This window comes from Paroedura picta, chromosome 5, assembly GCF_049243985.1.
Source record: "Paroedura picta isolate Pp20150507F chromosome 5, Ppicta_v3.0, whole genome shotgun sequence".
NCBI classification, from domain to species: domain Eukaryota; kingdom Metazoa; phylum Chordata; class Lepidosauria; order Squamata; family Gekkonidae; genus Paroedura; species Paroedura picta.
Window position 1 is genome coordinate 44,091,095 of NC_135373.1, and position 13,275 is coordinate 44,104,369.

Consider the following 13,275-nt stretch of genomic DNA (forward strand, 5'->3'; position numbering starts at 1 on the left):
CAGTAGTTGTAGTCAGGAGGGATTTCTTAAAATTACATTTATTTATTTGGATTTTTAAACCGCCCATTCTTTGCAGTTCTGCTTTGCAGCAAATGAGCAAAAGCAATGGTCCATCTAGTGCAAGTGAGGAGGAGGAAGGGGAACTGGGTTTCTTATATACCGCTTTTTACTATGCAAAAGAGTCTCAAAGTAGCTTCCAATTGCCTCCCCTTCCACTCTCCACAACAGACAGGTAGATGAGATGGGAGGTAGATGAGGTGGAGAGAGCTCTGAGAGAACTGTGACTGGCCCAAGGCCACCCAAGAGCAGTGTGGAGGAGTGGGGAATCAAGCCCAGTTTTCCAGATAGCAGGCTGCCGCTCTTTAACCCCATGACACCATGACACAACACTGGCTCTCAGCTTCTGAGAAAACGACAGCAGGTTTATTTATTACATTTATATATCGCCCCCTCCTAAGGCTCAGGTTCTGAGTAGGAGCCTCAACCTTGGCTGCCGGGCAATGGCCGGCATGCAGTGTGTGAACTCCAAATCCAGCTTGTTTTTAATTGCCCACAAAAAGCAATACTTTCAGAGCCAGGGGAGGCAGCTGCGTGCAATATGAGCGGGGGTGTGTGCGTATGTGCAACCCCAGCACACTCCTGTTCCTTTGGAACACAACCGCCTCACCGTTCACATCTCTGCGGGAAAGGCAGAAGACAAACAAAGCCGATGAAATAAAGGATCCTCCTGCCTACCCCTGCTTTGAACCCCCACTTGGTCAAATTTACAGCGCTGTCCTCCTCACGGAAAACATTGTGTTGATTTGCAGCTCACGTCAGAAAACTTAATTCGCAGGGTGATTCTCTCAAGTTAGTGGGATAATTAATTGACACGCGGAAGCAAGGAAAAGGCAGACAGTGGGAGCTGCAAAAGGTCTCTGCAGGCAGCCCACCCATCTGCCCAAGATCACATGGATTCCAACAGGGGAAAGGCCTGCGGGCAACACTTACAGGGGTCAAACACCTATCTCCCCTGCCAGTGGCCCTGAATTCAAGTTCTGGCACTACCACTGGATGGAAGAGTTCTCCCACAAGTTGAAAAAGCACTTTCCCTGCCTGAGAGATGCTGCTGGTTAAAGCACAGTCCTGAGCTATAGACTGAAAGTCTGAGTTGGTCAAAAGCAGCTTCAAATACTTAACAAAAGCAATCTGTTTGAATCTTCACAACCACCCTGTGAGGCAGGTCAGGCTGAAAGTGGGACACTGGCTGGCCCAAAGCCACTCAGAGGATTCATGGTAGAGAGAGATTTCGAACCTGGGTCTCATGGATCCTAGCTTGGCACTCAAGCCACTCTACTATGCCGGTTTGATGATTGCTGCATGTTTCTTTTGACGAGATGATGGAGAACGTAGGCTTTATTGGGAATTTTGTGCAATATTATAATACCAAATAACGGCAGCAAGGCAGGTCCACTCTTATGCCCAGTCCAGTCACATGGAGGCAGGGAGGAGAATATTCTGTCAATAAGATTGTCCTGAATCCGCTCAGTGTTGACTTAGACATTGCTCTAAAGCTGCCATGCCATACAGATTAGCCAGTTCAGCACCCTGATGCTGCTGAATCACCTCTCGGCAAGGGCGGCTGGTTCTGGCCAGCTCCACCAAGACACCTTGGAAAGCGGTGACCGACTCAGAGTCCACAGAGGTTGGGGCCACACAGCGCAGCAATCCCAAAAGGTCCTGGAGCCAGACAGAATGGAGGACGACCTCTGGCAGCCATGGGAAAAGTGGCACGCAGCTGGCAAAGGCCTGCATCCCCAGCAGCCACAGTTCGCTGATGGTTGGCCAGGTTGCCTCGTAGGCTGGCGCGAGCTGGAGGACCACGCTGTCTCCAACAGGGTCAGGTTGGGCCACGTGGGCTTCGGCCAGGAAAGCGATGGTGACGGAGAAAAATCCCTTGGCTTCTGGAGTCTGCTGGAGACCTGAGAGGGGGAAATGATATCATGTGGAGAAGGAATATGGCGACAGTGTCTGCTTCCCTCAGTTGTGATGAAGAACTCTGGCGAGTCTGAAAGTTTGCACAGAGCTTTATGCCAGTCTAGTCCTAATGAGATGGGCTGCACCTAGTCCTAATGAGATGGGCTGCACATCTTTTGGTCTTGTTTGGGGATCCTGGGTGGAGCAACATGGCTAGGCCCTTGTCTACTTTCCTCAGGTTCTGAGTTTGGGACAGCCCCCCTTCCCAAGGTTGTCTCAGGTAGAAGTCTTGGTGGTGGTGGAAACCGTCAAGCCACAGCCCCCTTGCAGCAACCCCCGAGGGTTTTCAAGGCAAAAGTAAAACAGAGGAGGTTGGCCATTGCCTACTGCTGCATGAAACCCTAGACAGCCATTGAATTCTCACCAGGGTGCGCCCGGATTAGCTTTCCAATCTGACAACATCAGGTTAGCGTTGACTGATCGTAATTGCAATAAATACTACTCTAATGACATGAAACAGATCAACTGAATACCTATAGGGCAGGGCTGGCCAAACAGTGGCTCTCCAGATGTTCAAGGACTACAATTACCATGAACACATGCTGGCAGGGGCTCATGGTAATTGTAGTCAATGGATCTCTGGAGAGTCACAGTTTGGCACTCCTGTTACAGGGCAATATGGCAAGCCCTCATCTACTTTGGGTAACTATTATCTCGAGGAGCCCCAGGCTGCGGCCAGGTCCCTCTCTTTCTGCTTGACCCTACGGAACGCCACTGGCTCTAACAGCTGAGCGACTTCTTGCCTGGGTGAGCAGACAGCTTCCTGGCCATCATGAGCCCCAGCGTCGTCACGCCAGCCGCAAGGCCGAGATGTTCTCCCTGCGGCCGCCAAGAAGGAAGAGACTTCAGCAACGTGTCCATCAAGGCTATGAAACAGTCTTCACGGCTGCAGATGGGAAAGGACAAGAAAAGAACAGGAAGGAGTTTGAACAAGCTCTGCTTCAGGAGCCCAGAGAGGCTTAGGTGAACTTTATTTGTTCTTACCTGCAGTAGGTGAAGCTGCGGGAAAGTGCCTGATTCACAACTACCCACTCAGTTTTATTATTATTATTATTATTAGTAGTAGTAGCAGTATTAGTATTAGGATTATTAAACTTTTATACCGCCGTTCCCTTAGGCTCACGGCGGTTTACAAGATAAAAATTACAATAAAACCCATAGTTAAAACCATTAAAACCAATCTGTACTATCAATGTTGGGCAACAGGTGAGCACTAACTAACCCCACTAACCCCCCCAAAACTGCCCCATATTAGACGAGGGACATCAGGTTGCTAATATGGGAGTAAGGCAATCAGATCATTCAGGTGAACCCAGGGAGCCCAGATCTAATGTTGGGACCGCCTCAACCATATGCCTGGTGGAAGAGCTCCATCTTGCAGGCCCTGCAGAAAGCTGTTAACTCGGACAGGGCCCTTAGCTCTTCCGGGAGCTCATTCCACCAATTCAGTTTGCTCAATTGGAATTTGAACCCAGGACTCCCCCAGTCCAAGCGCAATCCTACACATTGTATTTTGGGGTGTAAGCACCATAGGGCATGCTCCTGAAGATATAACATGTGACTGAAACATAAGCTCTCTCCTCCAGGAATCATCTGCCTGTGAATACCCGCTTGAGTATTTGCTTGGGAGCAAAGGCTGTGAAAGAGCTCTGAGTAGAGAGTAGCTTGGTGTAGTGGTCAGGTGTGCAGACGTCCAATCTGGTGAGCCGGGTTTGATTCCCTGCTCCCCCACAAGCAGCCAGCTGGGCTCACCACAGCACTGAGAAAGCTGTTCTGACCAAGCAGTAATATCAGGGCTCTCTCAGCCACACCTACCTCACAGGGGTGTGGGGAGAGGAAGGGAAGGTGATTGTAAGCCGCTTTAAGACTCCTTCGGAGAGTAAAAAGCAGGGTATAAAAAACAACTCTTCCTCTATTCCACTATACCCTTATAGCACAGAGGCATGCTGAAAACTGGAAGTCCAATCCCTGGCATCTCCAGGTTCCCTGCTCCCCTACAAGCAGCCAGCTGGGCTCACCCCAGCACTGTTCTGACCCTTCCCCTTCAGTACGGTCTTTCCTCGTTCTCATGCCTTCCCCTGCTTGTTGATTTGCTGATAGCCAGGGTCGCACTGGCTGGTTAGTGAATGTATATAAGAAAAAGTTTTTGTACTGGCAAGAGAGTAGAGGATTCACAGCCGGAAGGTGGGGCAGAAGCTACCAAAGATGACTGGGGAGTGGGGGTTCATTGAAGCCAGGGCTATGATTTCGGAGGGGAATTATGTCTTCTTGCATATGTGCCTATGGGAAATTTCTTTCTACTGGATGAGTGGCAGTCGAACATGTGGAGAGCAACTCTATTTTTAAAAGCACCCCGTCGGAGGTGACACAATCTGATCGTCATTCTTGAAGCGATCCACGTGCAGATGTGTTCTCTCCTCTCAAGCCCTAACACAGGGGTAGTCAAACTGCGGCCCTCCAGATGCCCATGGACTACAATTTCCATGAGCCCCTGCCAGCATTTGCTGGCAGGGGCTCATGGTAATTGTAGTCCATGTACATCTGGAGGGCCGCAGTTTGACTACCCCTGCCCTAATATCTTGTGTGAATCTACTAGCCAAAATCCCAAAGCTATTTTCTCTCTTTACCAGTAACGAACAGACTGCTTCTCCTTATGCCACAGCCTAGGAAGATCCCCCTCCCCCAGTCTAATTCTCGGTGGGGCTATTAAACCGTGCAGGTGCCAACTCCTCTGGTCAGCCCATTACCTGATCAACTCTGGAACGGCCACCACAAAATTCAGGAAGATCGCACAAGCTGTTTGTAGAGTGGATTCCACAGCATCCGATGCAGATGGGGCTTCCAAATCTGAAACGAACTCCTCCCACTGGTGTGAGAAATACTGGCACAGGAGTGCTGGTGCGCCCTCTGAAATGAGGATTGCACGGGGCCGATCCTCCGTGGTCAAGTGGCTTAAGCCAGGCAACAGAAATCTAAGATGCGGAAGCAGAAGAATGAGAAATTAGAAAATGTAATGACCAGTTCACACTCAAGCCTGTGAAGAAGACACGATCCAGTGAGAAGTCTCAAGATAGCCCACGTTGTTGGTTCTGAAAGCTGCTCCGGGAACTTGCAGAGAGCTCCTACCCTCCCCACCATGGTATTGCCATATTCTGGCAATACCCAACTGTTTCTTGCCACTTTGGAATGGAGCAAGAAAGTCTGACACTACTTTTAACGTAGACACAGACATTCCCAGCTACAGCCTGAATTGCCTAGTCTAGCTGAAGCTCAACAACGCTCAGAAGCTAAGCAGCATTAGCCATGGTTAGTAAGTACTTGGATGAGTGGCCACCGAGGCAGGGCTGTTGCATAGAGGAAGGCCACGGCTAGCCTGGAAAACCCCATGAGGAAGCTGCTAGCTGGCAGCAGATCTGAGGCAAATTTAAATATAAAGTCAGATTAGTAGAGGAACAGGAAGGCAAACAGTCAGCCTGAGCCCCCCCCCCTCTCTACCGTATCACTGAGTGTATTCCAGAAGAGGCTCAAACAGCCACATACCAATATAGCCCCTTTCCAAACCAGCTAATAAGTCCAAGGTGGCCTCTTGCATTCTATTTGCTTGGGAACACGATGACGTCTTTACACCAACATGAAGGAACGCTGTACTCTGCGTGACAATGCAACAGACTAAGTCTGTGGATACAGTTAAAGGGCCAGAACTTAAGCCTCACCAGTAGACATGTACTCAACAGGAGGGCTTTGCAAAGGCTTCACCTGTCCCTCTCCCATAGCCATTTCTTATCTGCTGGGTTCGAAATGCATACCAAACTCAAACCAGCCCCATTCCCAGCAACGGGAACCAGAGGACGCTAAGTGTCAGGAACTGCCTACAGGACTCACCTCAGAGCGTCCCCGTGCCAAATGGGCTCCTGGCCGCTACGACATCCAGCACTCTGCAAGCTACTTCCGCCTTTCTTCCCCGCCTCAAACTGCAGCTTGGCGTAATGCAGGAGAAAAGGAAGGAGGTCACAGATCTCCTGCTTGAGGGATGAGGTCTCTTCCGCCAGCCAGGCTCCCAGGATTCGAACGGAGGCAAAGATGAAAGGATCTCCCAGCTTCTCCCGTCCTGCCTGCAGGAGAGAGAAGAACTGCTATGTGCTCTGCAAAGAAACGAGCCAAACAGGCACTGCAAGCGAAAGGAGCAGGAGTCATTAAGCCTTCTGCTGCCACAAAGGCCTGTGCAGCCCAGCCTCTTCAGGACCGCACTCAGCACCCTGTGGATCCAAAGGTAGATGTCGCAACCATTCAGCTAGCACAAGACATCCAAAAAGCAAGAAGTACATTTCCTCCTGCCTAAAGGGATTCATCAATTAGCTCTAAGCCCTGCCTTTTACCCAAAAGACCCACATAAACCACAGTATCACATAGATCTGAGCTATTTGTTTTTCTACATTTATTTATGCTCTTTTGGAAATTGCCTGCTATGTGGTTTTAATAAGCCAGGTTGGGGTGGGGGGGGGAGAACCAGTTCCTTTTAAAAATACACAAAAGTAAGATAAAGAAGATCCTACAGGAATATAAATATTTAGACCATGGGACTATTACAGTGGATGATGTAGAGGATGCAGATGTACAGTGGAGCCATGTCCAACATCAGCCATATCTTTAAAATCTGGATGCTTTCATCTGGATGCTTTTCAAGGCACTAGGCCATACAGAAAGAAAGAGAAAGACAGACAAAACAGTTTGGATCCACCCAGTGGAGAACTTCCAAAGACAGAAAGAGTTTTGCTCACAGAACATGACTTTTCTGCTGCAGCAGCCACTCCCCACCTTCAAAACGATGACTGAGGAGAGGATTTAGCTAGGGAGGGAGGTAAGAAAGTGATTCTCTGCATACAGAAATCCTTCTGCACAGGAAATACCCCATGGGATTCAAGTTTATATTCCTCATCAGGCAAGAACTATCTCACAAGAAAGTCAAAAAGGTACCTGTTTAGCATGGATCCATCCCAGCAACAGCCCCTTTCAAACAAATTTCTCCTTACCCTGTTGGCAGACCCTCCCAAGTTATCCTGGCTTCATTTCTGGCTCTCCCCTTTGGCTTTTTCCGTATTCGAACTGCCTTCCTTAAACAACTTTAGCTTCTTCCTACTCACACAAAATCTCACCCTGGAAACTGATGGCATTGTGAACCCTTCCTGCCTGGTGCAGCTGCCAGGCACATTTACTAACTGCTACTTGAGGTCTGTGGGAAATACCAGCACTGGAAGGTTGGGGGAGCTTTACTTTACCTGCCTCAGGTAGTAAACAACAGCTGCAAAGGCTTCCTCCAGGATCCCCACAAGCTGCACTTTTTGCACCTCCCGCAGCAGAGACCCTTCCTCTCTTGTGCACTCCAGAATCGCATGTTCCATCAGGATGTAGCAGGCTGCCACCAGCTCCTGCTTCTTATCGACCTCTGCCAGGTCAAGCTCTTCCAGAGACAGACGGACTTCCACACATGCCAGGTTGGCCAGCAAGGCAAAGAACTTGCTGCCAGATCTCCCTGTGGGTATCCACTCTGAGCCACACGCTTGTGTCAGGCAGGCCGCCAGCTTCAAGGCCGGATCCCTCTGGGATGCACTCAGCTTGCTAGAGAGGATGCTTGACAGGCCTTGGTAGAGGGACTGCAGGCACCCAGAGCCCAGTGGGAGAAGGGGAGGCACAAAATGGCGCAGGGCTTCACACAGCTGGAATTTTGTCATGTCCTCAGCCTTCTGGAACTCTGTGCTGAGCGTGCCAAGTACACCCATGAGGTCAGAAGGAGCTCTCTGCCAGCACTTTGTTTCTGCTGCCGTCAGAAGCCCCACCAGTAGGTGAAGGGCCTGGTCATAGCCATAGCTGTGCCTCACATAGACCTGGCACAGTGTTACCAGGGCACCCCTGTTCACCAGCTCTCTGGGTCCCTTGGGAGTGGCCAGAATAGCACCCAGACACTGGTAAGCCTCATCGATCATGGAGCCACAAGAAGCGTCACCGGAATCACAAGCGGAAATCACGTCATTGAAAGCTGGAATCTTGTTAAGGACCTGAGGATGCTGAGCTAAATCAGGATCAGTGCAGAAACAAGCAATCAGGGTGACGCCGAGGGCTTGGAACATGTGCCCTGGACAGCCCTCGGGGGGATCCTTGGAAGCCAAAAGCCGATTTGGGAATGTGAAGCCAACTGCGTCAAAGATTCTCCGACGGGTTTTGGAGTCTATGTCTCCAGCTTTAGCCGCTTTGGTTACCTGCAAAACAAAATGGCAGGCATCAGTGGAGCATCTGGTGCCCTGCTAATCATGACTCATTTAGGACACCAGGACAATTGTAGTCTATGAACATCTGGAGGACCACAGGTTGACTACCCCTGATTTAGGAGACGTATGGACCGTTCCCTTCCCCCTCAGCTGGAAGGTTTGTCAGGATGCCTGGCAGGGATAGGGACCAACAAGATCTTTGTCTTCAAGCCTCCACAGCCCTTCAAACATGCAATAACTCTTTGCTTTCTTCCTGTTAACATTGATCTCTCCAACCTCAGCCCCGTGTACCACAAGGAAATGTTGCCAGAGTATAGTCACACGAGATGACACATAAACACATGAAGCTGTCTTCTACTGAACCAGTCTGTCAGACCATCAAGGTCAGTATTGTCTACTCAGACTGACAGTGGCTCTCAGGGACCCAGGCTTCCACATCACTACTGCCTGGTCCTCTTTAACTGGAGGTGCTCGCGATTGAACCTGGGACCTTCTGGATGCCAAGCAGAGGCTCTTCCACTAAGCTACAGAAGTTTGCTTTTTTTATCCTAAGCACTTTGGATTCAGATCAGCATTTCTATATGCATGAGGAGTTCTGCCTACAGAATGTGAATTTCTCGTTCCTGCTCCCCATGACACCCTGAAGCCCCCAGTATTCTGTTCCTGGGCAGTGGGAATGTGGAAAATATTAATCTGCAAGGTGGGAATCTTTGCGTCTGCCAAGATGCTATTCCAAAAAGCAGTACATCAGCGCTAGGTAGAAATTCGCCATGCATTTATGTATTTGTATTTATGTACCACCCTTCCTTGCAGGTCAGGTTATTTAGGTAGACTTGGGAATTCGGCCCTGCACATAATCAACTTCTAGGAAAGGCCTGGGTTGAAAGAAGGGTTCTCTCTACTTCCACAGCTGCTTCTAGAGATGCACCTGGTAAAAAGTTGGATCCTTACCAACAGAAGAGCAGCAAACTGTTCACTATCATTTCTTGCATCTCTCAGCACGTTGAGGCATCTCTCCAGCATGGGGTTCTTGCTGGTCTCACTGCCATCAGGGGAAGCGCCTATATCCAAGGCCATGACATTAGTTCTTTCTGTAAGTAAAAAGCACTGTTGTTACGACTAAATAGCTCTGGCTTGGAGCCACCTGTCCTGATTTACTATTTATGCATAGCAGAGGACTGCGATGTTTGTCATAGAAGAACATGGGCTGATTTTTTTTAATTGCTGGCAAAGCGGGAAAGGTTCCCAGTTTCCAAGACTCTTTAAAACCAGATGTTTTAAATTAATGATTACCTTTATATCCTGCCTTTCTTCTACCACAAAAACAAACTCACCCACTGGAAATTTCTCATTCAGGCACTGACTAGACAACAAGTTCCTTATCTACAACAAAGGCACTCTGGCTGCAACCCAAAGGACAATTTCCTTAGAGAAAGACGTATTGAATAACATCATGTGACATATATCTGTGTAGAGCAGCTTATGTATGTGTGTATTTATTGATGTATTACTTAGATTTTTAGCCTGCCACTCTCTGGAGACTCCTGGCGGGGTACAATATAACCCCCCCCCCATAAAACATGATAAAACCCCATCCCATAACAAAACAACTAAATGGATATTAAAGAGGATAAAACAAGATAGGAGGTATAAGGCCGCTTCCCATCCCTGCAGCCGTTCACCTCCCAGGGTGGGCTGCACTTGATATTATTGCCTAACTTGAGTAGGGGGTTCCCCGCTGTTTCTGACTCTGACCGCTACCAAAGACCTGGCTGACGAGCTCCATTTTGTAGGCCCTGAAGAATGCCAATAGCTCCGTTAGGCCCCTCAGCTCTCCCAGGAACTCGTTCCAACAGGTTGATACCAGGACCAAAAAGGCCCTGGCCCAGGTCGAGGCCAGGCATGCTTCTTTGGGGCCAGGGACCTCCAGTAGATTAGTAGCCGCAGAGTAAAGTGCCCTGCGGGGGGCATAAGGATACAAGTGGTCCCTCAGATAGGCAGGGGCCAAGCCGCAAATGGTCTTAAAGGTTAGCACAAAAACCTTGAACCTGATCCGGGCCAGGCCAGGCAACCAATGCAGCTGCCTCAGCACAGGCTGGATATGGGCCCTCCTGAGTTATTGTACATACTTAAATCCTACCCTGTTACCTGTCATTATGTGGGGATCTAAAACCATTCTCCACCCTGTATTGAGCTGGAATATAGAAGCCTGAGGCTGAAGTTCAAGAATTAATGAACTCTGTATTTTGCAAGGATGTTAAAACATAAAATTTTAGATCTTGAAGTAAGATTTTCTATTTTGGCTCTATTTTACTTTTTAAACTTCCTGAACTGAAAGAACAGTGTAGTAACTCCAAGAACTCGGCTGGCTCCCACTTCGATTCCGGATTAAGCTTAAGGTTTTGGTAATCACTTTTAAGGCCATACACAGTCTGGGCCCAGTGTATGTGAGAGACCACCTCCCTGCCTATACCCCCAGAAGAGCTCTACGCTCCACCACCTCCAACTGGCTGCGGATCCCTGGCCCTGAAGAGGCACGTCAGACCTCAATAAGGGCCAGGGCCTTTTCAGTCCTTGCCCCCACCTGGTGGAATGAGCTCCCCGAAGAGATCAGGGCCCTGACGGAACTTCCACAATTCCGCAGGGCCTGCAAAAAGGAGCTTAGCCACTTAACCTGCGGCAATACTGAACTAATGATGGGGAGGGGGTGTCAGGGGGTCCCCACAGTGCATCTCCTCATCTTGCTTAGAAGATCCTAAGCCCTTTCCACCCCTCCCTGAGCCAGAGCTCTTATACGGCTAGAGGAAAAAGGACAACGAGGATTGGCCATTGGACCCCATCCTTACCTTCCGCCATGCCGCACGTTCTCCAACTTCACCAGCTCGCGGTTGTTATTTTGGCCAATCAACGTGCGCTTCCCTGAGGCGTAGAACGGGGAAAACTTGCTTCGGACGCCCCTGCCGCCATGTTAACTAAGGGCAATCCCCCCCCCTTCCCATTCGCGATGACGACATTACGCCTTTACGACACTGCTTTGGAAACCCCGCCGGCATGTCGTTTGAGGGCAATTGCCCCGCCCCCTAAACGTGGATCAGCGTGATTATCTCGCGCTTTCTGCGTAAACATCTCCTGACACCCAGAGCTGGGGAGGTCTCACTGCTACGTAATATACCTCCAATTTACGCCCGGGCAGCTTGTCAGAGAAACTGACGTCAAATCCTCAGCCTCTCTCCCCCCCCCCCTTCCCTTATCTCTAGGCTCACTGTAGCAACGATGCGCGGCATTCTTCCGCTTCCGGAAGAGGCGGGCTGGCTCTGATTGGTTCGTTCGGCTCTGGTCCAGGTGTCTCTCTCAGTCTGTCTGTTGTTTCCGGATGGAGGCGGGGCGGATCGGAGTGGGACCGTTGCCTGGGGTCTGTGGTGGCGCGCGCTGAGCGGCGGCTTTGACTGGCGAGGAGGATCTGTGGTCTCCAGGGTTGCCATGACGACGGGGAGCCTGATTGACTTGGTCCTGAGGGGGGTGCTGACAGGCTGACGCCCCCCCCTTTAACCGAGGCTGTCAGAGCCGCCCCCCCCCCCAGACCCTTCTCCACCTTTTTACCTGCGCGGCGCTATCATTTCCGGCTTCCCCAGGTGTCGGCTGAAAAAACGCCCCGGCCTTGACCCTCTCCACACCAGGGTGCTCCGTTCGCCATGTGCCCCTGGTAAGTGGTGCCTGCCGCGTTGGGGTTGCAACCCCTCCTCGCGCTGCTGTCTTTCCCCAAAGTTGGACGCCTGGTGGGGAAGGGGGGCTTGCTAACTCCGGGCTGGGGAACTCCTGCTGGAGATTTGGGGGAGGGAGCTCGGCTGGGATGCGGTGCCAGAGAAGCCACCCTTCGAATCTGCCGCTTTCTCCACGGGAATTAAATCTCTGCAGTCTGGCGATCTGTTGTGGTTTGGGAGATTTCCAGGCCCCACCTGGAGGTTGGCAATCCTGTCTGGGATGTTGAGGGGAGGTGGGCTTTTTGTGTCTGCTTGACAACTCGGCAAAGCAAAATGGAGCAAGAGTCCGGGAGCCTTTTAAAGACAAACTGAATGTATTCTAACATATGCTTTCCCTGAATCAGCGCTCACTGTATCAGGTATTTGAAGTATATGTACATAAATTATTATTGTTACAGATACAGTGTTATCAGCATTAGAAAGATGGGTGTGCTTGTTCCTATTTCTGCTGTCGGTGGGCACTCTTATGCATCTGGTGAAATGATCTAAAGATTCATGAAAGCTTTCTGTAGAATATGCACTCTTAGTTTTGAAAAGACCATTGGACTCCTATTTAATTAGTTTCCCTTCGTGGCAGTATCCTAAATCTGGCTGAAAAATGCATGCATGGGATCAAAGCAGTCAAGTGAGGATGCAGCGATCCTGAGTTGAGTCTCTCTGGCCATTGCAGAGGCTTATATATGAAGCTGGAGTTGCTGGCTAAAATAAGGAAACTGGCAAATCCCCAACTTGCAAGATTTGGGAATATTGTCAAGGGTGTGCATTTGTGGCTGGGTTTTATGTACTCAAGTCACTTGAGAGCTGGGTCTGTCTCTAGCCTAAGAGCTGTTTAATCTTGTATTCTTCCTATGCCCAGCTGACATCACTAAAATAAAAAAGGGCTTGGGAAGTCCCCCTCCCCACAGAAATGTAGATAAAATCAGCAGTCAGACTGAGAGTCTTGATGGATCTTGGCTGAAGTAGGATGTGGGTTGTGGGTGATTCAGTGTGAAAATACTTTCCTCTGTATTGTTTCTTTGCAAGTTGCATGCACATTTTAATTCTCCTTCAGAGGAGACTATCTTTTGGATCGTTGCATATGTTACTGTGCTGGCTTGTTAACCTTCTGATGGGGTCCAGGAGAATGGTGCCCTTAGACACACTTAAGGGTGGCTAATACTAACGCTAAATTTGCAAATAAATTTATTGTGATGTTTAAGTGTGACTCCAGTTTTAATCCTGAGGAAGAGCATGCA

At 49.7% G+C, this 13,275-nt stretch overlaps 2 protein-coding genes across 4 annotated transcripts in view; one reads left to right on the plus strand and one right to left on the minus strand.

Moving 5' to 3' along the window:
- Positions 1 to 396: 396 nt before the first annotated feature.
- On the minus strand, positions 397 to 11,680 carry NCDN (neurochondrin). Of its 2 annotated transcripts, none has more exons than XM_077337578.1 (7): positions 11,543 to 11,680; positions 9,231 to 9,370; positions 7,293 to 8,270; positions 5,899 to 6,128; positions 4,764 to 4,988; positions 2,760 to 2,902; positions 397 to 1,961 (listed from the first exon to the last, which is right to left on the minus strand). In XM_077337578.1, the coding sequence occupies exons 2-7, from the start codon at positions 9,354 to 9,356 to the stop codon at positions 1,525 to 1,527; spliced, it is 2,139 nt and encodes a 712-aa protein (XP_077193693.1). In that variant the 5' UTR covers positions 9,357 to 9,370; positions 11,543 to 11,680; the 3' UTR covers positions 397 to 1,524. The 2 variants fall into 2 exon arrangements, with proteins under 2 accessions (XP_077193693.1, XP_077193692.1); XM_077337577.1 differs by lacking the exon at positions 11,543 to 11,680 and adding an exon at positions 11,126 to 11,513.
- The window catches only part of KIAA0319L (KIAA0319 like), a 63,396-nt gene continuing 61,787 nt past the window's right edge, over positions 11,667 to 13,275 (plus strand). Inside the window, exon 1 of one of the 2 annotated variants that reach the window (XM_077337575.1) lies at positions 11,667 to 11,982. The gene's annotated coding sequence lies outside the window, so the exon portion shown is untranslated. The remainder of the gene's footprint in view (positions 11,983 to 13,275) is intronic. The other variant, XM_077337576.1, reaches the window with a different exon arrangement.